The following is a 26,070-nucleotide window of genomic DNA, read 5'->3' as shown; positions in this document are numbered from 1 at the left end:
AAACGTGCCACAGGGAGTCAGCAACAACAACAAAGGCAACAACTGCAAATCACCTTGTCAAATTTTACACTAGGGGAAGTGGAAAGCACCAGATGCCTAGGAGTCATTGTTGACAATAAGCTGTCCTTTGACCAACACATTAACAATGTCGTCCGGAAAGCCTCACGGAAGATTGGTGTACTGCGCCGATCTTTCCTCCAGATGAACCTGTTTGCCCGCTGTACTTTCGTTGTCGGTGTTATTCAGCCTGATCTAGAATATGCTCTCCCTGTATACCTTTCGTTTATATCCGCTAAAAATTAGGGGTCAAACGGGTGTACCTTTAACTAACGAACGGGTAATTTTCTTAACGAACGGGCTAACGAGTACCCTTTAGCAGCCATGTTTAATTTTTTTGCGCAATTTTCACATTAATCAAGATATAGTTTATCTGTTCTCGGGTTGTATTTTGATATCACATTGTGATTCGCAAATTGATTGGTGTCTGATAGTCGCAGATGTAGATCTACTAGGTGCGAAAATGCAACAACAATGCAGACATCCAGCATGGAGTTGTAAATAATTGACTCCCGCCTGGAATACACGATCCCTGCAGTGTTGCTTCATACTGACTGGATCATCGGAATCCAAACGGGTACCCTTTTACTAACGGTACCTGAGATTATCGGGCGGGTACCCGGGTACCCGGTACACCCCTTTGACCCCTACTAAAAATAGAAACAAGCTAGCCTCACTCCACCGGCGCGCTGTACGAGTTGCTTGTGGCGCATCACCCCAAGCTAATATCACGCCACTTCTTCACCACCTCAATGTTTCCTCTTTCCAATATCGATCAGTATTTTTGTTCCTTGTATTCATTTTCCACTGTTACTGTATTAAGCCGGCTGTTTGCTTGCAGTCCCTCTTTCCCATCTGTACGTCTACCCGAACTACTCGCGGCTCAACAAATCAATCGCTATAGATCTATGTCTGGCTTTCTGTCCTTTTCAAGTAAATCGGCTCTTGTTTGGAATTATTTACCTGAAGTCCTGCGTCAAATTGGCTATTTGGCTAAAAGACAGCTTAACTCTTAATCATTGTTGTGATTTGCTTTCAAGCAATGTGCATAATCAGTAAATTGATGTTGCTGTTTTTGTTTTGGTTTTTTGGTTTCCCGTTCTCGGGGCCTTCTATTCGGTACTCTTTGTAGTTGTACTTCTGTACTGTTGAGCTATCCGAATTCAAATAAACACTAAAAAAAAAAGATCGTGAAAAATCACGGTTTGGGGGCAATGCGAGCACGCGCTTCATATTCATGCACATGCACAGTGCAGTGTCCTGTCGCTATTTTGTTGCATTCAAAGTCGAGGGGGTTTTCTTTGTTACTGTATTGAGCCTATCGTGTGTTTTCGACCACTAAATTTTTTATTGATACTTGTACATAGCATATAGCCATGTCTTTTCGCCAGTGCAGCGCCGCAGAAATACGGCAGTATTGCCGCAGAATTCACGCTATCCGCCGCATAATGTAGCGATTTGTGCCGCAGAATTCTGCGCAGAATTTCAACTTTCTGTCCGCGGATTCCTGGAGGGACAGTCAAAATAATCATCACACTGAGTGTTGGACTACAAAGGAAAGATATAAGCATCGGAGCAAGAAACGGGGTCCTGTCGATTTTTCAAAATGCCAATATCCGCGAAAACCGAACCGACGTCGCTTTTTAGTCACCACGATCAAAGCGAAAAGACTTCTTGCGCTATCGCTTTGAAAGTGCCTTCCTCTTGGTGGCTTCACTATAATTTGTCGTCGTCGCAGTTGTAGTTTATCTGCCAAGCTGCCTGTGATACTGATAGTCCCCGCAAGAAGAATCAGGTGAAAGTGAAGAGGTTTCGCTCAGATGACAAGCCATCAGCGGAGGCAGCGCAGACGATGAGTTTGAGAGCTCCGTGACACGAAATGACGACGCGGACAGCAACGCTGAGAGTGCCGAACGAGATTCAGTACTCTGTGGCGACTTCGCAGCTGGATAAGTTGGTGAGATACGAAGACAGCCCTGAATGAACTAAACCTTACTTGATACAAGTTATTTGTGAATAAAATTGTTGCAAGTATACATGCACGCTTGCGGTGCGCATGAAATTTGTCACAGGATGATGCATGTATCTACATGATCTACGAGCTGCTGTGCGTAGGAGAGCAAGACATGCTTGGTGGATGTATCTGGCTTGGCCCAACATGCATATTATCTAGTCTTGTAGGTTCTTCCCAGGCTGTTGGTTTGCGCACTGGAGGTGTGTGAGAGTTAGGTCCCAGGTCGTAGAATGTCACAGTAACATGTCAGTTTTGTGCCCTGTTATCGCACTTACTGACTGCTTATCGTCTTGTTACAGTCGTGGATAGTTGCTTCATAACTCGTTTCCATGTGATTTCTTCTATTCTAAGATCCGATAATGTTCACTTTTGTTGTAAAGGCGGGTGTTTCAAATAGGAGATATGTCTCAAACCGGAAAGGTAAAAAAATATTCGCTTTCTCTCTTGGTATTTTGATTACAAAACATGTCACAGTGAGACTGCGATGTGTTTTACTCCGAGCCAAAGGTTCATGGCTCTGCGATGACCAGAAGCGCCATACCAAGCAGGTAAGTTTTTGACGTGTTGCTTCGCACTGTGACTTGAGTTTTTACGCCTTTCGAAAAATAGACTTCTTGTCGCACCGTGTACCAATGAAAACTAATGGAAGCACACACAAGGCGCAGTGTTTCTTTGTACTGGCCACCGTGAAGCAATAGCAATTACCTAATTTCAGAACGCGGTGTGAACTTGACGTGCACTCCATTGCACGTCCCTGTTTGGAGTAACCTCTGTGACACCAACATTTTGAAACGAAAAATCGGGCAACTTTTTTTTTCTTTTTTTGCAACGGGCCAACCCAAAGGAGTGGCTCAGTTCGATCGACTCTGGCCTCAGAGCAAACTTCAATATGCCAGCTACCTTCCACAAACATATTTTGAGTGAACAATCCACACTGATGATTGGTTTGGGTCTATACAATTTTGCTGTCAAACTGTTCCTATTTGAAACCCCCTCCTCTACCATATAATTATTATATCTTTCCTTTGTAGTCCAACACTCAGTGTGATGATGATTTCTGATGATAATAACAAGAAAACGACGTTCAAATCTTAAAAATTAATATTGTTCCATTGTTCTCGTGGTATGAGTGTGCTCACTTCACTTTCATAAATATAAAATAATATCTTTCCTTTGTAGTCCAACTCTCAGTTTGATGACAATTTCTGATGATTGTCACATGAGACACATGGGCAAAAGCATATCAATGCGTGGCTGGCATATTAATGTTGTACAGAAGAGAGCCTAACACTAGGGTGAAGGTGTTTGGAGACCTCGCCGTTGCCTTGCCCCTACAATGCAGAGAACTGTAAATAAAGACAGTCGTAATGTCAAATTTGTCCGGGTAAGGGGGGGGGGGGGTCATTCTCTAGCTACCTTCACCAAAACAAACTGTTCTGCCATGAATTAGCTGAGCTGCGCAAGTCGTTATCTGGCTGCTACTTCGAACAAGCACCCAAACTATGCTCTCTTGTCCACACTTGTACACTCCCTGGCAGAACTGTGCAAGCAGATAGTAGTTCTCCTGACATGGCATTGCATGACAGCCAGGCAAGTACTACATGTATAGTATACGCACATTATCACATAAATAGTACAGCGTAGGTATACATGGTAAGCTGTGCACATACTCGCACTGCCTTTGTCTTCTCGTCCTCCTTGTAAATGGACAACTTCGAAACTGTGCGCCTTTATAGCATTAGTGTTACACATGCGGTGCACTGCAATGTAGGTTGGTGTGCAGAGCTATCTGAAGAAGAAGAAAAACGCTCACCCAACACGGCCCGGGAAAACGGCGACCACCATCCACCTGTAAGAGGTGGCATGCCCGTCCATCCGCTCGAGAGTCCATTTAATGGAACATCCTGCCTCTTGACATGCACCGCATTCCTAAAGTTCCAACTGCTAAAAATTGCTTTCCTTTCAATCTGCCTTGTTTAAATCATGGAATATCCACCACTTCACATACAGCAAGCAATAGTATCCCACAGTTACATAATATCACAATGAGCATTGCTTGTGTGTCAGTTACCATGCAAACAAAAAGAAATCAATGGACGATATTGCCGGTCATGTGAAAGCAATACTAAAGTCCTTGTCCAGTCATGTGTGAAAGCATCGAACACTTACTGATATGGCAACTATTGCATCCTTGTTACTCCGTCCTTCCAACTGTGCACGAAAGTTTCAAAAAGACCGGACAGTGATGCAGAATCAGTTTCTGAAGCAGTGCCCAATACAAAAGTCCATTTAACAATCGCCATCCATTCCAAATTCTCAAGTCGACATAATTTATGAGAGAGTGGTGAAATCCAACCCTAAGTATCAAGCTGGCACCCTGAACATGTTCCAACGTATCATTGCACAAGCACTCAAACAAGTTGTGTTGAATCTCTGCACACACAGAGTACCTCTTGCATGCAGACAGAGTGCAGACTAAAGATTCTTAGTACCCAGGAGCTCTTGTACTACTTCCAGAGCAATGACCTCCAGGTAAAGTTCAAAAATGATGATGCCAAAACCTGCACTTTGGGTCGGATTACGCCTACCACAAATGTAGCTTCCTTGAAAATCAAGCGTGCTTGAAACAACCACTGGTACAAACATTCATTCCGCACACAGGAAAACAGGAGACATCCATTAACTTCTTACCTTGAACTCCGTGTCATTGAACCAGCAATGCGAGTTGCTGGGAACTTGGATACCTTGCTTGCATTCCATGCAGGGATTACCGTCCGGGTAAGCAGCTTCCACGAAGTGACTGCTGGCTGCAACGTCTGTAGACTGCTCAGCAAAATGTACTGGTGGCACTGCTGTTCCTTGTGCTGCTGTTGGCACTGATGAAACTGCCTCTGCGGGTGCTAATGCTGCTGCTGCTGATGATGATGGTGCTGATAGTGGCTGCTGAAATCGTTTTATAAACCCAAAGATATGCAGGCAAGAAACATAGACAAGAAAAAGTTCAGTCAGGCCCATTCCACAGACGTATACCGTAAAATAATATCTCCCCTGTGTTTGTAGTGCATTGCAATCCTATGCTAGCTTTTTGACGAAGTAGAATTCTATCGAGTATTACTGTAAAGAATATACTCCTCCTTGAAAAGATAATGAAAACTACAAAAGACACACTGTCACTTCATCAGTCACATGATCACAGTCACATGATCGTAGTCAAATGATAACAGTCAAATGATCACAGTCACATGGTCACAGTCACATGATCACGGTCGCATGATCATCGTCACATGATCACGGTCACATGAGGGTGTGGATATATAGCAGCAAAAGTATCTATTCTATCAGCTTGACATTTCAAGTGTATGCTGAAACCATATAAGACAGTGTAAGAAAATCTTCACAACTCACCTCAGCTTGGACAAATGGCACATCCTTACGCAGCCAGGGCCAGAAGGACCTCGGGACAATGACCTTCTCCTTGCAGGTAGCACACGTAGCCTTGAAGGTCAGAGCGGTGTTCATATCTGACTCGTATGCCTTCAAGAAATGCTTTTTGTGCAAGCTGGTCAGCAACACCCACGACGAGTGTACCAGCACCTCTGCAGGACTGCTGCATTCCTTCAGGCGATCCTGGCATGATGTGGAAGTGCAGGCAAATGACTCACCAACAACTGTGAACTGCTGGTACCCTTGGGTGCTGAGAACTTGTGTGAAGTCAACAATTGCACTCTTCATATCCCAAGCCACATCAGCAAGTATGGATGTTGTATCAGCAGCGCATTCTAAGCGAACACCTGTCGGTGTCCAGCAGAGGCATACTTGACTACAACCAACCTCCAAATTCAGTGATACCGCACTGGATATGAACTGAAGACTGGCTGACTCTTTCTTCATACGATGAATTATGTAGGTGACTAAGCGACCGAACAGTGGTGGAGGAAACAGCATCCCAGGGAAACTGAGGTGGTTAAACGGTAGCTTAAAGGGAACATCATCCTCCAAAACCAACCGTAATGCTTCCTGGTTGCAACAGAACGGGATGAAGAGGTCGGGTAGGCCTGACGTGACAACCGGACATCTGTCTTGTCTGCTGATGCTGCTGCTGTTGCTGCTGCCGCCGACTCTACTGCCACACCCTCCGGTGCTGGTATCTGTACTGCTGGTGGCTGTACTGCTGTTGACTGTACTGCTGGTGGCTGTACTGCTGGTGGCTGTACTGCTGGCGGCTGTACTGCTGGTGGCTGTACTGCTGGTGACTGTACTGCTGGTGGCTGTACTGCTGGTGGCTGTACTGCTGGTGGCTGTACTGCTGGCGGCTGTACTGCTGGTGGCTGTACTGCTGGTGGCTGCACTGCTGGTGGCTGTACTACTGGTGGCTGTACTGCTGGTGGCTGTACTGCTGGTGGCTGTACTGCTGGTGGCTGTACTGCTGGTGGCTGTACTGCTGGTGGCTGTACTGCTGGTGGCTGTACTGCTGGTGGCTGTACTGCTGGTGGCTGCACTGCTGGCGGGCTGAAGTTCTGCTGCCAGGTTGAAGTAACACATGGCTTTGCAGAGAGCTAGCTGGACAACACGGCTGAGAGGATACCAAACTTCCTCTATCAACCTCGCGCTGGCAATTCCCGTACGTCGAAAGTGTTGCACTTCTCTGACTAATGTTGCTGAGGTGCTTGGAAAAGCTGTCTCCTTCAGAGGGAAGGTCATCAAGCGTACAAAGTCGAGTAACAGCTGCTGGGGTTCAAGGAAAATGACACTTGAAGTGAGTGGATGCGGGCAGTCACAGCAAAACACTGTGCCATGTTGCTGAAGGCGGTGCAGTAGATCAGACACTTGTGCAGTGGTGAGATCTTTGCCGCTAACATGCCGACAAAAGTCTACAAACTGTGGGTAGTCCATACTAACAAAACTCTGCTGCTGCCGCTGCTGCTGCTGCTGCTGCTGCTGATCACTACTGGTAGCTTGCATTGTATCATCACTGCACCCAGCCATTGCAGAGCGCAGCATTATCTTCCGGTGAAGAGAAATAGCTTCTTCTATCTTCACTTGCATCAAGGGAATTGCTTGGACGGGAAAGGCAGACACAATTCTAGAGAGCTCTTGCTGTGCTTCTGCGAGCTGGCTGTGGCGCGATACTTGATCTTGAAGACGGTGATTGTCAACAAAGAAGGGTCCACAGATCTTGACTTTGGGTCCGGCCATTTCAGTCAGCTTGGACACGGCATTGACGAACATGTCCTTCTTCTTCTCTATATGGTTGTCCTCGACAAGATCCACATGTGTAACAACAACCATGACGGCTGTGCTACTCTCATCATGATGGTGGCTGCTATCGCTGCTACTGCTCTTACCCGTCTCTGTGTCTGGCTGCGGCTGCTGCTGGTCAGTGGGTGTGGTGTCTGCCCTATGCTGCAAAGCAATCAGTGACAGACACATGTGAAGGTAGTCAGCCTGCGTCATTCCTGGCAACGGTGTGGAAGTTACAATCTCCTGTCCATCAAAGCGGTAGACGTCTTCCGTTACCTCTTCATCCAGGCCACACCTCATGTCAAGAGTCACAATGTACACGCTGTCACAAACTGAAAACGAGATGCTTTGTTGTACCAACATCGGCATCTGTCCACCCATGTCCCACAGCTCAACAAACGCATATGCTGCTTCTGCTTCATTTGAACTGTTATCGACATTCCTGACAGACGAGCGAACTTGAGAGATAACATCTGGTGCCACTTTGGTCAGGTCCTTAGCGTGGGGAACATAGGCAAACTCATTGTTGACAGCGGACGCAGAAAGGACAGTAAACGAAGCAGTATTTGGAAGTGGTGACGTGGTAGTGCCGTGAAATAGTGACGTGGCGAATTCCTTGAGCTTGAACCATGCAGATGGTTGTGGGGCAATGGGTAGAGCGATGGGTATCTCTGGAGCCTCCTTGATTTTCTTGACCAGATCTAGAGATGATCGGATACGAGCTGTGAGAAGATTGGCAAAGAAACTATGTTGACTGTTGTCCACAAGAACTTGTGCCGCTTCTTGTGTGCCTGTGGCGGTTGGAGAGGAGAGGTGCATTCTGAATCTGGATCGATGGATGGAAATGGACTCGGTGGAGTTCGCGTTTTCAATGAACTCTTCACCGAGCAGTGCCCGGACAAAGCTGGACTTTCCTGTGGCGTACTTGCCAATAAGGTACATACGCACGCGTAGCACGCTGGCCTCGTCCTTGCCACCAATGATGTCCTCAACCATGGCAGCTGCATCGCAATAAACAACAATAATGCAGAGGCAGTCACATCAGCAGCCACACCAGTAGCCACAGCAGCAGCAGCAGCAGCAGCAGCAGCAGCAGCAGCAGCAGCAGCAGCAGCAGCAGCAGCAGCAGCAGCAGCAGCAGTAGCAGTAGCAGTAGCAGTAGCAGTAGCAGTAGCAGCAGCAGCAGCAGCAGCAGCAGCAGCAGCAGTAGCAGCCACAGCAGCAACAATCAATGAAAATGGCAGCATGCATCAAGCACAACAGATTTTCCAATCACAAAAGAACCTAACGACCAAAAGCTGTCAAGAGCCCCCTCCCCTTAGGCCGCATTCATATCACGGGATAGAGCAGCAGTATAGGGGAAGTCGTCATGACAGTTTTCGAAACTCGCGCCCACGTGACGTTCCCGGCAGTAATAGCAGTAGAATTTTCCCGACCCTTTTTTAGGGGGGGGGGGGCTCAGAAACCTTTTTACTGTGGGAAATGCACCAGTAAGTACAGCACCAGTGCCATGACGACGTGTACAAAACACTGCACCAGTGAGTAGTAAAAACACTACTTCCTGCACTGTGCCGCTAACTTTCAACTTTCAACTACTCAACATTATAATTTGAGCTTCAAGCGTCCTTCACCTCTGAGCTATTGTCAACCTTGACTTGAGACGCCTGTAGCCGGTAGTGCTCGAGAATGCCTACGTTATTTTCACCTCCGAAATTTAGAACCATCTGATGAGGGTGTGCGAGCCGATGTGGCTCTGCTCAAGCGGATCCACGCTGAAGGCGTCTGGAAAGTATGCCCTGGTGGCAGAAAAATTGAATTCAAAAGGAAAAGACGAAGGCTGGCGGGAGGTGATGACTGACAATCGCAGCGCATGGCTCTACATCGCAAGCACGTTCCCCCTGCACTCCACCAGTCACCTTTGGCAGTGAAGCACTCCAGGAGACAGATACCCTGAAGCTGCTGGGAGTCATGCTCGACCCTACTCTCTCCTACAGAGCGCACACTCGCAGTGTTGCACTGCGCGCCTCCCAAAGGCTGGGCTTTCTACGAAAGGCAGCACCCATCCTGGACGACCATGGTCGAGTGGCAGTCTGCAAGGGATTCGTGCGACCCCTACTTGAATATGCCCCACTGGCCTGGTCGAGCGCAGCCACAACTAACATGGCCCAGCTAGATAAGGTACAGCAATGTGCCCTGCATTTCCTGGGACCTGGAACCATCCTCCAAAGTCTTCAGCTCCGCCGGATGGTGCCGGCCTGTCATACTTGTACAAGCTGCACTACATTCCAGCCCCCCCCCCCCCCCCAGGTAAAGGTCATGCTGCCACCAACCAAGCCCCCTGCCGTAGCTAGCATGTGCACACGGCAAAAACGTCAGACGCACCATGGCTTCCAGCTGAAGTGGATACCCCCTCGCACAGCCTCTGACTACCTCCTGCGATCCTTCCCCTTCTTCGCCATCACACCCTGGAACAACCTGCCTGCGGACCTCCTGCTTCACGAACCTCATTCAAGGCGCCTCCAAACCTTCTGTCACGTCCCTGAACGTGACGACTGCTGTCTGATAGTCCTGTGACAGCAGGATCTACATAGTGAGCAGCTCTGTGCTGAGCTGTCACACCCTTTTAGTACAAGGTGGTTTGGCCAGTGTCTTGTCCCACGTGCTTAGCATGTAGGTTGAGCGACACGCGCTTTCCCACGTAGGTGACATGCCTTCTTTGCATGACACGTCATGTGATCCGAGGCCGGAACCTGGTCAGGTAGGTTCTCGCGTTGTACGTTTCCTGGAAGTGCTTCACTTCCTGGAAATGTGACTCCAGGCTTTGTGCAAAACCACGTCACTACGACGTTCTACAGGTTTCCACGATGCCTCGGCGCTTTGTGCAAAGATTAAGAGCCAAGACTAATATGACATTGTATAACAAGAGCTAAGTGCAAGACAGGAGACGTGTGCAAGAACCAAAACCGTCACCGCGCAAGAGGTCAGAGTATCACGCAAGCAAGACCAAGAATGCAGCGAACTTACCATAAGAAGCCGCTGAAGTATGGCACGTTGGGTGAGCGGGCTCCCCAATGTGACCCTCATATACTCACATTGTACTCTGACGTGGGTGAGCGGGCTCCCCACGTCCCAATTTGGTCTTTCTTTCTTTCTTCTGTAAAACTAACAGTCTTTGTCTGTTGATCGTGTGGGGTTGAACTTGGACCAAGCCAGCTGTATTGGTTGGCCCCTGGGTTGTGTTGGGCTTGTCGTGAGGCCGCACGTCCATATTCAGTCGCCGCTCGTAGTGATTTCGGGGTCCGGTCACTGTGAGCCGGGGATGCGACATTTGGTGCTGTGACCAGGATAATGTCGCATCCCCGGCTCACAGTGACCGGACCCCGAAATCACTACGAGCGGCGACTGAATATAGACGTGTGGCCTCACGAAAAGCCCAACACAACCCAGGGGCCAACCAATATAGCTAGCTGGCTTGGTCCAAGTTCAACCCCACACGATCAACAGACAAAGACTGTTAGTTTTACGTTGTGAGTAGTATCATAATCCGAGCTCAAAGTAAATGAAGACAGAGAGCTGAGACCGAGTCTCGACTGCTAGACTAGACTAGACTAAAAACTGAAGTAAAAGAGAGAATGAGAGCTTCTTTTATAGGGTGCTTCAGAGATATATGGCGTGATCATTGCGAGGTAATTCCAGGAAATAGCAGAACAAGTCAAACCGGAATGTGCACAGCCAGTCAGCAGAAATGCAGAATATACGTACGGTGATCATTCGAGAAGAAAGAGAAAGAAAGACATCAAGAGAAGAAAGACCAAATTGGGACGTGGGGAGCCCGCTCACCCACGTCAGAGTACAATGTGAGTATATGAGGGTCACATTGGGGAGCCCACTCACCCAACGTGCCATACCTCAGCGGCTTCTTATGGTAAGTTCTGCTGCATTCTTGGTCTTGCTTGCGTGATACTCTGACCTCTTGCGCGGTGACGGTTTTGGTTCTTGCACACGTCTCCTGTCTTGCACTTAGCTATTGTTATACAATGTCATATTAGTCTTGGCTCTTAATCTTTGCACGAAGCGCCGAGGCATCGTGGAAACCTGTAGAACGTCGTAGTGACGTGGTTTTGCACAAAGCCTGGAGTCACATTTCCAGGAAGTGAAGCACTTCCAGGAAACGTACAACGCGAGAACCTACCTGACCAGGTTCCGGCCTCGGATCACATGACGTGTCATGCAAAGAAGGCATGTCACCTACGTGGGAAAGCGCGTGTCGCTCAACCTACATGCTAAGCACGTGGGACAAGACACTGGCCAAACCACGTTGTACTAAAAGGGTGTGACAGCTCAGCACAGAGCTGCTCATTATGTAGATCCTGCTGTCACAGGACTATCAGACAGCAGTCGTCACGTTCAGGGACGTGACACTTCAAGGTCAACGTATGTAAGGATCTAATCCGAAAGAGATGGTTGTGGTCCACACAGTACCTGTGACGATGATATTGAGACCCATTTACCTTTCTACTATTACTTTGCTTGTTATGATTATTTCTATTTCTTTTTCCCTTCCGGTTTAGTTATTACACGTATTTCTATTATTTGGTGCAATATTAGCGCCCCTTTCTCGCACCAAAGTATTATTTTTGCTACTTGACCATGCAACCCCCCCCCCCCTTTTTCGATGCCAGGTTGCAACGCTAACGCCGAGACCTCTGACCAGTTGAGTTGCTCCCTGTACATCGGCACGTCGTCCCTACATCCCCTGTGTCTTGTTTTGTGTTTGTCTCCACATGTCTCTTTGTAGGGCTGTGTTCCCAGTAAAAAAAAAGAAAAAAAGTCAACACCAAAATGGTTACGCTCCAGAGAAAAGGCACACATTCTCATCATTGTATCCAAATCATTTATTATGAATAGACAAATGGGGAACACATCGTGAAAAGTGCGGCAGAAACAGATGCACGTGTAGACAAATGCCTGGCTGTAGTAGTTTCTGTCATAATAATTATCATAATACAATTTTATCTGGTTTGAGGGTAAGAGACAAACGGGAAAAGTCTGAAGAAAATTTGACTGTCACCAATAAAATATTAATAAAATTTATTAATATCGGCTCCGGGAGTCGTGTTTGTGGTACTCTCTGGTTTCTGGAGATCAGTTGCTGGCGTATGTGAATGGAACAAGAGACTTGTCACGCTAAAACCGTCTGTAAAACTTTTTAAACTGTATTACTGTAGTAGGAATGGACCCTTACTGATCTCCCTTCTACTGTTGCCCTTTACCCCACTCCCACCCCTTCTGTCTGTCTGTCTGTCTGTCTGTCTGTCTGTCTGTCTGTCTGTCTGTCTGTCTGTCTGTCTGTCTGTCTGTCTGTCTGTCTGTCTGTCTGTCTGTCTGTCTGTCTGTCTGTCTGTCTGTCTGTCTGTCTGTCTGTCTCTCTTCCCCTCTGTCTCCCTCTCTTTGTTGTTCTCTCATATCTAGTCACAAGCATGATGGAGCAAGAATTCTCATGGGCTTCACTCAGTGAAAAATTCATCCAACACCATGAACTACCCAGTCAAGTTGGCCATGCTGTTGCTTAACTCCACCAACACCATGCACTAGCAGATAAGATAGTCGGCCATACTGGTAATGCAGTGATGTATTAAACACTGCTTTCCAATCAGGTACAGCTGCCTGGTAATACAGAGACTAAACACAGCGGCCCACGTGATTGCCCTGTCACCTAGACCATATTCAGAGTGTCTCTCACAACTCACTAAACCATCTTATTCTCAGCTTCAAGTTATCTATTACCGTACTGGCAATATATGTTGCCGCAGTGAGGCCATGAAGCGTTACATTGGCACATGTTTGCCGCACGCAGGGCGTTACATGCAAAGTCGCACAGGAGCCGTTACACAGGTTTCTATATTGCCGCAGTCCTTTTTTTGCTATTGCCGCATCACTTGTTTGCTATTGCCGCATCATTTTGGCGGTGCCGACGAACACGCTTTCTCGTTTGCTCACGAACTTTCTTCTGCTTCACTAAAACTTTCTTTGCACGATCAGCAGCAATCCTGTTTTTCGTCTCCTTTCTCTCCTCATCCTTTCCTTTTTCACTTTCCTTGGGCGTGATTTTCTTCACGCCGAAGGCGAGTAGAGACTTCTGCATTGTCACAAGGAAACTGGTAAACACATCGCTCTTCTTCGCAAAATAACCTCGGGAAAGAAGAAACCATTGAGATCGCCAACCACTGAATGATGCGCCTTCGAGTGTCAGGACTTCCTGCTGCGTCCAGTTTTGAACTTTTCACCACGCGGTACACGTGCTTTCACAGTTTTCAGCCTTTTTTCTGCAGTGCAAACTGCAATGAAAAGATCGCCGCACCCCGCCGGACGCGCGTTACGAAGTCAACGAAAATTTGTCGCACTAGCCTGGTCGCGCGTTACGCCACACCCCCCTGCGTTACGCGTTACGCGGCAACATATATTGCCAGTACGGTACCATTAAGTCCGCTGCAAACGCCCACCCCATTTTACAAGATCTGCTGGCCTGTACACACTGACCTCATGCACTGTCACCCCTACTGAACGAAAGTGCATCTCACACCGTAGCGCGAAGAGCGCTTTGCTACGGTAAACTATGTCCACTTTCCTGGTTTGCTACAGTAAACTATGTTCACTTTCCTGGTTTCAAAATCTCTTTGGGCACTAGCTAGCTACGACTACGAGCTAGCTTGTAGCGATTTCATGATGTTGGTTGTTTTATTTCACAAAATCCAAACGGGAGTTTGTTCTGAATAACCATGATAACAAAGTAGCGAAGAACAGAGTATTGCAGGAACCAAATAGATTTCTAGACTGACGGTGTTTCAAGCCATCATTTCCAAATCACGCAATGCGCAAAGGCCAGGGTTTATCTCAAGCACTTCAGAGTTTTCAACACTTTTAGCAGCGACTTCGTAGGTGTAGCTTCTGGACATCCCCCCTGTTCGACTTGCAACTGCAATACTGCGACCGGTCAAGTCGTTGAATGACGCTTTGTCAGAACAATCGCCGTTCCGTTCTAAAAGCGTGACATCATGGCACAGCAGAAATGTCATGAATTGAAACCCAGATGGATTCTACGGCATTACCACACGATGAACGAACCAATAAAAAAAGACGGCTCATTTATCAAATGAAAGGGAATCTCAACCGAAGTTTTCTTTGCAGCAAGATAATGACAATCGTTTTTGCAGAGCCTCCTGGTAGGACATCGGCAGTGTGTAGGCATTACAGCTGTTCTCGTACGCATTCGACCTTCATGCCAGTTTTCTACAACTATATTGACCTGAAAAAGACGAAAATAGTATGGTCCCGCTGGGGTGGGCGTTTGCTGCGAAGAGGGCGTTTGCAGCGGACTTTGCGGCATTATGTACCTGAAGACTGTCAGAACCAAAAATTATTACTACAAAGAAATTCTAACATCTAGCAGACAGATTGGCACCCACCAGTTTGAAGCTCCTCTTTCTTCCTTTCATTCTATGTTCCCAAAGCAGAAACACAGCACACACAACACCAGAAAGGAGTCAATCAATTTTCAGTGAAACCTCGTTAGGAAGAACACTGATAAGACAAATGTTTCCTTAAGATGAACTAGTATTCGTAACTCCATTGGATAAATCACTGTGTATTCACTGGGAATAACATACGGATAAGAAGAACTCCCGTTATTGCGAACAAATGTCATCGGTCCCTTGGTGTTCGTCCTAAAGAGGTTTGACTGTACTTTCATTCCCCATGCCATGCTAGACGCAGTAGACGATTGGCATAAGCAGGGTTCACAGACTTATATTTCACGTACGCTCGCTCACCAATGAGCACTCGTGCGAGTATGTGTGCACTATGTGTGTATGCTTGTACATAATACATAGTGTGTCTTTATTGAGCACTCTATCGAACCGAAGGACTCCGCTCTCTGTAGTGTGTGTGTGTGTATGTGTGTGTGTGTGTGTGTGTGTGTGTGTGTGTGTGTGTGTGTGTGTGTGTGTGTGTGTGTGTGTGTGTGTGTGTGAGTGAGTGTGTGAGTGTGTGTGAGTGTGTGAGTGTGTGTGTGAGTGTGTGTGTGTGTGTGAGAGTGTGTATGTGTGTGTGTGTGTGTGTGTGTGTGTGTGTGTGTGTGTGTGTGTGTGTGTGTGTGTGTGTGTCCCATATGGTGCAGTGGTATGTGCAGCGATTTCCAATCGATAGGCTGCGAGCTCAATTCCCGACGATTATGGTCACACACGTCTTTCTTGTCTTTCTCAGACTCCTCCTGACTTTTCTTTCATTCTCCTGGGTGGTTACCAACAGCCAGTGCATGTCGGAATATGTGGTATGATTTGGGTGCGGGAAAAAAAGGCCAAAAAGTAGGGATTCACTGGCCAAAAAAAGCCACTTCATACCTGTGTGGTGTAGACCAGACTGAATAGTGGCGGTCAATTCTTCAGCCTTGCAAGCTGTTGAATGGTGCAATCCCAGCACAAGCTGCTATGGCTTCTGCTGTAGCATCGCTATCATCGCCTCCGGCGATGAACGTCAAAAGGTCCAAAAGGTGTGTGTGTGTGTGTGCGTGTGTATGTGTCGCTGTGTATGTGTGTGTGTGTGTGTGTGTGTGTGTGTGTGTGTGTACGTACGTGCGTGTGTGTACGTGCGTGTGTGTGTGTGTGTGTGTGTGTGTGTATTGACACATACCACTTGACTAATCACGTAAGAGACCATGAGGCGCAGGTCACATCCACGTCAAGTCCATGTCTGCAGCCGCTAAGATAGCCTTTTCAACAAAGCACTTATAGGCCATGCACACGACATGCAAACACATGTACGTGTGTGACCAAGATATCACTTGCAAACCGCGATCCAGTCCACACGGTGCTGGGCAAACTTTGCACATGTTAATGTATCCATAGTGACCTCCTAAAAATGAGGGGAAATTTTAAATTTTGAAATTTCTGTTTCAAAAAATATCCCACACACTACATTTGCAGCGCGCACTTTCAACACCGGCACTTTTGCTCGTGTGCAAAGTATAATCGTGAGCACAAGGGCCCCGGCCAAGTTCAAAAATCAGTTGCAAGCATGCGTCCAAGTTTATCGTTAATATTCTTGGAAACGGTACGATAAATGTGAGTTTGCACGTCGTGTGAATGGCCTACTTGGTCTGCCAAGTTCAAATTGCCACTTATCTTCACTCTTGTCTCAAAACGAAAATACAATTATTTGAAGCATGCCACGATCAGAAAACGCTACGTATATGATACTTTACATGTCAGAAAGCAACGCAGCCGAAAATCCTAGCAAGTTACACGTCCCCTCGCCACTATCGTCGCTGGAGGAAGAGCTCAAAACATTCAATCCAGACAGATGCTGCACGTTTCATAGCTTGTTCCACTTCTCCTCGTCTCGAATCACGCTCAAACGTTTCATAGCTTGTTCCACTTCTCCTCGTCTCGAATCACGCTCAAAGGCAGTCACCTGTCGTGCCTGCCATCTTGCCGCTCAGAAGCTGAGTGAAACTACCCGTGTGTTGGCTGCATGTGTTATCCCCGTTCGTTGCAATATTGCACCTGTGCTCGTACTGCACCTAACGTCTTGCACCAGTGTTGCACTGACTCTGGAGCAGGCGTAGCTCTTTTCTGCGAGATCCCTGCAAGACGTTTGCACGAGAGTTTCCCTCAGGTCAGGAGTTAGTGTTTATTCCCGTAGCTATGCAAAAGACGTTACATGTACTTCAGTAACGTCTGGCGCTAGCCAGGGTCCACACAACTTTAACTTCGTGTTTGTTTGTTTGTTTGTGCCATCGGCATGCCTGGCGCTATCCCGTAACTGTCCAGTACCGTACCATCAAGGACGCTACCCCGTACCTGTCCCGTACCGTACCATCAAGGACAGCAGAATTATATCTAGCATCGGCACGCCTGGCGCTATCCCGTACATGTCCCATTCCGTAGTACCATCAAAGACAAGCTGGCCACAATATTCAAATCAGGGAGTACAATCCCAGATGGCGATTCCGAGTCTGAGTCAAGTCACGATGAAGCGCCAGTAGTGTCTGCTGCGAAGCGAAAGCTTGATGTAGAATTTCCCAGATGGATTGTTTGTGATTCCTCGTCTAGTCGTCTTGTTCGAGTGACTCGTCGTCGTACTCGAACCCAGACAGTGATGTCGACAATGAGCATCCAAGTGACAGAGGCGATTCTGAGAGCTCTGCTAGTGTTTCTGAGGCCAGCAGTGGCGATGACTCTCCTCAAGATTCTGAACTAGGCAGTGACGATGGCAGTGAGCAAGAGTGTGCTGGATATCGTCTTGTTGACATGGAGTGCCTACAGACAATTGTCTCAGAAATTTGCGTGTGCAAAATTTGTAAAACTGGCAGTTTGACTGTCAAGGAGACAGATCGTGCTGGCTTAGCTAGTTGTATATCTTTAGTTTGTAGTAATGTTGACTGCGCGTATTGTACTACTCCCTGATTCAAATAGGGCTTTCAAATGCAAGATCATAACGTGAAGCAACTTGGAAGAATGAGTATGTATGCGAAGTGTATCAGGGGAATGCATGCAGGGCGATAGTGCGGATTCGAATGCTAGGTTATGTCTTAAAAAAAAATAGGAGAAAAGAAACATTTATAACATCCCTATGCGGCTTTTTTTGCCTAGGTCATCAAATTGGTAGACGGTGTCGTATTACTATTACCCCCTAGGCAAAAAAGCATAGCGTAGGGCCCTGAGCTTCCAAGCTCTCTCGTTTTGATCAGCTCCTTTGCCAGGTCCTCTGTGAGCTTCAAAGTGTGTCCGCCGGATTGGTCTCGCTTTCTGGAGATGTCGATATGATCTGTAGTTTCTTCGTCGGAGATTTGCTGGTATAACTCTTCACTAGGCGCTGTACAGTGCGAGTACTCAAATTCAAGCTAGCGATGCGCTTTTTCAGCTTTTCTATACCTCCCCGCAGAAAACCATCCTTGCCACCAGACAGCTGGAAGTAGGCAGAAACTGTATTCGCCATCGCTCTGAAGTGTGAACATCCTGACCTGTTTTATGGACTGGAGCGGAGGATGCAGCCTTTCATTGCGGTGACGGAAGTGTTCGTCGGTGGCAGCTCCAGTCAAAAAGATTCAAACGAACCGATCACAACTTCTGTGGTGGTTTGTGCTGCCATGTTGTCGAATGCAATGGTCTATGGTTATGTTCGGACGGTGAATCAGTGGTTCCATGCGGTATGACACAGGCAGAACACCGAAAAATCAAGTGCGAAGATAAGCGCCAATTGTAACTTGAGGGACCAAGTATTAGCAAACGTCACTTGTCTAGTGAGAAAGTGCCTTTCCTTCGTACACCGTATATTTGCCATCATACTTTATTCCAACAGGAGTGCATGAAACATTTGGAAATTTGAGAAAATGTCACAAAAGGAGGCGCAATTTACTATGCATTCTCCGTATCCTCGTTGCGGTCATGACGAGCAGACCCCTCCGAACTCATCGAACACCAGTGTGCTTCGCGTGGTCAGGATAGGATTCTAACACAGTTTCCTCATTCGTCTTGCCGTTTCACGGCTTGCAAATGGTCCCAAGTATCACATGCACTTGGCGTCTGGTTGATCAAATGCATTGGTACCCTACAAAGCCGGCCGGCACCAAATTTAGTGCTTGGTGCACAGAATAGGATATAGTTTAGGTCGAGTGCTGCATTCATCCCCCCCCCCTCGCTTATATCCACAACCATGGCGTGTCCAGGATTTGGCTGAGGGGGTCGTGGCCGGGGGAGATGACATGGTGCACATGACTGTAATGATGTATGTCACGCACCTAGCTATCCAACATTACAAAATTATTACATGGCAGGTATTTCTTCCAGACCTACACTATCTCTTTGTCTGTCACCAGCTAATCCTGTATATAGGATTGGACTTCAAGACGCATTTGCAGCCTCGAAAATGGTCGAAGTGGAAGCAATGCTATTGAAGATGCATTTCGATCTTTCCCACAATGCATCTCTTTCTTTAAAATGACTGAATAGAGGCTACCCAATGGCTAAGACCCCCAGGAAAGGTCTCTATGTGCAATTACTGCTGATGAATTGCAATTACAAGTGGTAGAAATGAATAGATGTCTATAGGGCTTGAAAGTGATGACGTCAAAAACGGCCAGGGAGTAGTAAGTTGACATCAGATTTCTATTTTGGATCCACTAAGGTGTGACTTTGCTATTGCCTCAGTATGTGGGTGCATAGCAACCCACTCATGCAGGGGTGACTTTTACTTCGACACCAGTTGTAACCCCGCCTCCAGTAGCCAAATCAGTCAGTTTCACTGGCTACATCACCTTGCTGTGAGTAAGACGGCTTGAAATGTGCTTGGATCCATACAAAAACTGGATCCAAGTGGATCCAGTTTTTGAATTTTTGAAATTGTTGCTATGCTGTGACGTAGCACTTTCAAGCCCTATTAGCACCATCCTAGCATTGAAGTCGTGTTGTAAAGTGCTCGCAGATCGATATGAACTAAAGACACTACATATATGGGGCATTTACTAAATCAGTTGTGTTCAAGTATGTACTTCGAAGTACACATATTAATAGTGGAATACTCTTTTGGAACTAGCCCAGGAGGTGCTTCTTCTTTAGCCATAGATGCATAGAACATTTTTGTTAGCTCCATATGGACCATATTTAGGCTTGGATATTGCCAACTAGGGTTTTTATTGGCAGGGGAAACTGGGAAGTACAAAACCAATTTTTGAAGAGGCCATATCCTAGGCCATATCCTATATACTGTATAGCAGGAAATTTTCGGACGGAATATATTTTCGTACGATTTCGTACACGGCCTTTTTGTACTAAAATTAATTCCGTACTAAAATTTGTTCATGTGACTTTATGTACACTGTACATGGGTACTGCTTGCGAACATGTGCATTTAGCATGCAGCACTGTACGAAAATAAAATCCGTACGAAAGGTCGAAATTCGGCGCTGTCTGAAAATATTTCCGTCCGAAAATTTCCTGCTATACAGTATAGGATTTTGAAAAATCTGGACACCTTTGCACGAGAAGGCCTGTTACAGAAAAAGTAAAGCCCTTGTGCTGATGAAACTTGGCAGACATCATCTCTGATAAACATGGAATGCAGCCTCCAACAGGGTTTTGAAGAAAGAACTTTACTTTGTAAGGTATCATCTACCCTTTTCCAAAAACTCGGAAAAATCCTATATTATAGGAGTTGACAGACAAAGAGATACAGACTAAAGTATCTCATGCTCAGTTACTACATTGTACAATCATCTGTCATGTTACTTGTACAGTACATCTTTGCCCAATTTTATTTGGAGCATATCATGCAGTTCTTTATCATGTTTTGGCTGCTCACTGACATCAGGTACTGGCACCTCGGCGTCGGGTGGAATGTCAGTCCGCTCCGAACTGGACTGGCAACGACTTGATCACTCCCACTGATTCTTGTTGGAACAGGAATTGCGCCATCGCAAGAACGCTTTGCAAAAATCCATCCAGGCTCTGCTGGCCAGAGCTTGGCTTCTTTGGTCCATGGATGTCGCTGAGTCTTTGCAGAAAAGTCTTCAAGTCAACCAATTCACGATTCGAATCTAGAGGGGATCATCCTCAAAACATCGTTGTACAACGTTGCGAAAAGAAGCGCTTAATGATCACAAGCTTTGTTTTTGACCCACCCAGTGGGCAGCGCTGCGTTCAGCACATCACTGCACGCTTTCTCAAGACGCATCGAGCGCGTCCTGAAATCTGTACAAAAGTCTAGAGCTCGTACAGAGTCAATCGTTTCTTTGCAGTGCAACCAATGCCGCTCACACACCAACGGTCCGTGCAACCTCTTTTGGACGCTGCTTCCCACCGTGTAGAGTCTACCGCCTGTGCACATGGTGCATGCAGCAGCCTGGTGTTTTTTCAAACTCAGGTCGAAACTTTTGAGGGGGTGGTGGGTGGGAGCGCCCCCCCCCCCCCCAAACCTGCCAATGCCATGTATTAGTTCACCCAGCCCCCCCCCCCCCCTCCCGTTCAATCTCAGGCCGGCTATGGCCATGGAGACAATATCGTTATTTCGTACTCGGACCCCCCCCCCCCCCACTCTGAAACGAACGCAGCTTGCTATGCTGGACGACGATAATCGCATGCATGTACAAGTACAATGTACAGTGTCGGTCGAGTTGTGATTTTGACTCGCACCCCTACCCCCCCCCCCCCCAAACGAATGATGCTCTCGTTTCAGAGACGACAAAAAAAACTATTGCGACCACCCCTAATGAAAACTGTACAAGCTCACGCGCCCAGAGACTCGTAGTACATGCCTCGTACGGTATGACTCATTATCTCCAGAACAGTCAACAAAACGAAACATTCCGCCATGGCCAGACCAAGCGGAGTTTCACTCTCTCGTGTTTATGTAGTCTTGATCTCATAGACAGCTGTACAAATGTAGGACATGGTGGTGGTAGGTGCACCTCACGTGACTCACGTGACACCTAATCACTACATAGTTCAACCAATCAAATGTACGACACGCTGCACTGACTACTGTATACACACAGTAGATCTAAATTCAGTCACTCGTCAAGTCTATTCAACATACCTTCACACTCTCGTCATTCATCAGCAACACCAAAAATCCCTCACGATTGCGTTCCTTGGCTAGGTCCAACGCTGTTTTCCCTGCCTGAGTAACTCAACAACACATCACAGGAACAACAGAAAATCTTTTTGAGAAAATTCGTTCCAAATTTACAAAAACGAAAACACAACGAAGGCCAAAGGCATAATGTACAACCAGACGAAATCAACCTCTCCACAAGACGACTTACATGTATAGTGGAACTCGGGTTAAGGGTCACACCGGATTAGGGATCGGAGCCCGGGGGGGGGGGGGGGGGGGGGGGGCACTTGGCACGTACATTGTGCGGGTGATCCTTATACCGGGATTTAATTTCCGGCCCAAGGGGGGGGGGGTCCCCCGTCGGTTTCCGAGGAAGCCGTAATATTTTTCGCTCCAAACTATTTTTCCGGGGTCCATCTACTCACAAAAAGTCGTTTTGCACACCTTTTTGCCCATCCCTGTACAACTGAGTCCAGCTATGTCCGCGCAGAGTTAGGTGGATCCCAAACCCAGGTTCTACTCTACAGAACAAGTCTCTCCTTCCTCAGCAACATTGCTACTCCATGCATCCACAGTAAAAACTCCAGTTCATGCCTCGACAAATTTGAATTTTTTTACAGATTTCTACTCGAACGAAAATATCCACGACGAGAGGAAGGTGTCCACAGCGCCTGCTCCAGGTCAGGAACAACAGCACGTCTTCTGCGTACTCGTTACAATAACAAAAACACTTCACTCCTCACTCGTTCCAACAAACACCATCAAACAGTCTACCCCTTCACACACTGATTTCGAAATTCTTCAAAAATTGAACCACGGAGTGAATATGACCACGTGGCGATACTGTACGCATGATGTCATCGAGTACGGTATTGTACAACTGGTACACATTTCTGACAAGAGGAGAGGAGAGTTGTGGTAGTTGTGTGTGAGAGAGAGCGAGGGACAGACAGAGAGAGAGGCAGGACAGGTGACAAGGACGAGTATAAACTGTTCATTTCACAACAACACACAATCTAATACTTACACTGTCACGCAATGTGGTGTCCAAGGTGACACCGTCACTGTCATGTGACAGCATCACCTTGACAACGTTGATCTGGTTATAGTTGACTGCCCTGTGAAGTGGAGTCCATCGTGTCTGTAGAGAAAAGGAGAATGTGATGAGTATTGCTATACTGTATACAACCATTACACTAACTACTACAACCACACACCGACACAGACCTGGACAACTAGAACAAACGCATCAACACACACACGCTCGCATGCACGCACGCACGCACACACACACACTACTCAACTTATTCTCTTGCTCACTGAGCAATACAATCTTTCCATTTTCTTTCTTCTGTTTTCTTTTTCAACTTAACCCTCCTACCCAATCTCCCTTTGGTGCGTCCATGGAGCTATAAAGCCGAGACCTCTGGTCGGCGGAGCTTAAAAAGGGGGGACTGTACCTTCGCGGCCATTTTCCGACAGGGTCATACTCGAATGACCGTATCTTTGGCAAACATACATAGAATCAGTCCAAATTTTCTAGACGGTGCCTTCATACCTTGTAGTTGGAGTACATCACAACAGTTGGGCCAAATGGATGTGCTATCATTGAAATTTCAGCATGGGGAAAATAAAGCAAAGGCCGCGCGCAGAGGGCAAAATGGTGCGCAACTTTTTTCTAAGTGAACATGGTAGTATTGACTTGAAATGAAATAAAGAGATCAAGAATACAAGGCGGCAGGGTCGTTGTGTATTGGGAGTGCTCCACAACACCAGACACAAGTACTGCAGCCTAAGGAATCACAAAGTGCGATCGCAAGAAAGACCGAGGGTTGATTGAGTGTACTAAAACATGAGTAAATCAGAGTATTCGATGATGGCAACACACAACGGCCCTGTCCAATGGCCACAGCAATCCAAAAATGTATAGGCTTATGGGGCTACAGTGAAAGGCGAAGGCAAAAAAGTTGCGCACCCTTTCGAAAAGGGGCTAAAAACAAGGAAAAATGCACTCCAATCTGGGCATTTCCGGCTGTATTATAGCAAGTACTGAAGCTTTTACAGCTTCTCATGTGGTCAAACGCACCAGCTTGGTATGTTACCACCTCTGCTTCAACTGCTTGCTTCTCCCAGCCCTTCCTCCTTCTTCTCCTCCTCTTTCTCGACTCCTTCTCTCCTTCTGTGGACTTCTTATCCGACCGGATGCGCACCAAATCCTCTCTTTCCAGGGCAATTGCTGTAAACTCTCCGTAGCTGCAGAGCATCTCCGACAATACCTTTATCGCTTTGGCCATAACTTGTAGATATTGGTGGTGCGCGCGGATAGCCATACCGTAGTATGTCTGCAGAGTGTCGATGAGTTTATCTGTGAGTCTGCTGGCGCCACCGATGGTCTTGCCGTCAGAGAGCTTCTTCCCTTTCATGGTGCGCTTTAGCTCTCTGAGCCCGGTACCCAGGCGCTTCTGGATGTGTACAATGTACTCTTCCTTCTGGATATCCACGCCTGGGTACGGCTTTGCGTCACATACAGCACGATAGCTCTTGCTGTCTCCATCACCGATGAAGGTGGTGTACTGCAGCGAGCGCTCGGCACACGATCTGTTCCACAGAATGGTGGCCACCTCGCTCTCCATGCCAGGGGATGACCGTTCTGTGTTGATGTCACACGTGTGGGCAAGCCTCCACGCCATGAACTTTTCTTCTGTTGTCTTGCCATTTTCCAAGTTTGAGTACCACATCTTGCATTAATGACAGTACTTCCCGCTGACATGGTAGTCAAGCACTCGCCCAGTATCCCACCCAGTATCTCACCCAGTATCTCACCCAGTATCCCAGTATCCCATGAAATGCAGATGAACACTCCGTACAATGATGAAAATCCCCTCCTCATCCATGTGCCATCAAAGCTGACGGTATGTTCCCATCAGGGTGGAGTAGCTTCACCTCCTTGGCTGCAGCCTGCATAGAACACTGTGCCATGAACGTAACTGCCATCGCGACAGCTTTCTGTTGTTTTAGGAAGCTATGCTCCGTCACGGGGGGGGGGGGGGGGGGGGGGGGTGGAAGGTTCATTATGCCGCAGAACTTCCGTAGGGCGGCATGGCCATAGCCGATGTGCCTCATGGCCAGCACAGAGCGTCTGTTGACGTCATGAAAGCGCTTCTCCTTGCTTGAAACCGGTCCGGTGATCTCAAAAGTGCAGTCATCGTTGTTGCAGCGCAAAATTACATTGCACGCTAAACCTACACGGTTGCTCTCAGAAATAATTACTCTTCCACCCTGGCAAGCTCTACAAATTACACTAACATGCAGGAGTTCCTGCAGGCAGTTCAAGTCAACAATTCGATTGCCATGACAGGCCAAATCGGCATCGTCGTCGCTCTCCTCTTCTCTATCACTGCTGTCTGGGGTAGAGGTTTGGCTGGCTTCGCTGTCAGTTTGCTCCAACCAGAGAGGACAATAATTATTTTTCAATTTCCGTGCAGAAGCGCCTTGAGAAGGCGTCGCAGCAGGCTCCTCAGCCTCAACAGCAACCTCAGCAGCCGCCTTGGGTGGGAAATACTTCCTCTTCGATCGTCTACGTCCAGAACCTGCGCTACTTCTGCTTTTCTTTGTGTTCGGCATCGCTCCTTGCTCAACTTGAATCAGTCGTGCATTCGATCTCTGACCGATTTGAAGCAGCTCATAGCGACAGGTGTCGGTCATGTTGTGAGCAGATCACCTGAGCAACAGCTCAGGACTCGCTCGCCCCGCAAGGCCGCGTACAGCCTCTAAAAAACGCCTGAGTTCCAAATGTCAAATTTCGAGTCAAATCAATCTATTTTTGGGAGGATGAGTCATTCAGTGCATCAACTTTGAAGGATCATAACTAATTTACTTCAGTTTGGATTGTCGCACAGCAGTCAAACTTCGCATGCTGACACTTCAGACTAGGGACACTATTTTAGAAGAGGTTTGAAGACGATCCTCTCAATTTCAATTTTTGACCCTCTGAAGGTACAGTCTCCCTTAAATTAATGGGCCCCACCACCACACTCCATTATTCATTCCAGTGTCTGGAGATATGTGGATTTTGTAGAGAAAACACACACACACACACACACACACACACACACACACACACACACACAAACGCGCACACACGCACA

At 47.2% G+C, this 26,070-nt stretch overlaps 1 protein-coding gene across 2 annotated transcripts in view; it reads right to left on the bottom strand.

Moving 5' to 3' along the window:
• Positions 1-26,070, bottom strand: part of LOC135822541 (uncharacterized) — a 62,367-nt gene that overhangs the window by 29,528 nt on the left and 6,769 nt on the right. Inside the window, exons 5-10 of one of the 2 annotated variants that reach the window (XM_065335334.1) lie at positions 22,950-23,063; positions 21,902-21,985; positions 14,779-14,809; positions 5,477-8,313; positions 4,763-5,014; positions 4,241-4,282 (exon numbers count right to left, since the gene is read on the bottom strand). In XM_065335334.1, coding sequence (XP_065191406.1) covers positions 4,241-4,282; positions 4,763-5,014; positions 5,477-8,313; positions 14,779-14,809; positions 21,902-21,985; positions 22,950-23,063 — 3,360 coding nt within the window. The remainder of the gene's footprint in view (positions 1-4,240; positions 4,283-4,762; positions 5,015-5,476; positions 8,314-14,778; positions 14,810-21,901; positions 21,986-22,949; positions 23,064-26,070) is intronic. The other variant, XM_065335335.1, reaches the window with a different exon arrangement.

This window comes from Sycon ciliatum, chromosome 8 (genome assembly GCF_964019385.1).
Source record: "Sycon ciliatum chromosome 8, ocSycCili1.1, whole genome shotgun sequence".
NCBI lineage: Eukaryota > Metazoa > Porifera > Calcarea > Leucosolenida > Sycettidae > Sycon > Sycon ciliatum.
Note: the sequence above shows the minus strand (reverse complement) of the source record. Positions and strands in the feature narration are given on the sequence as shown.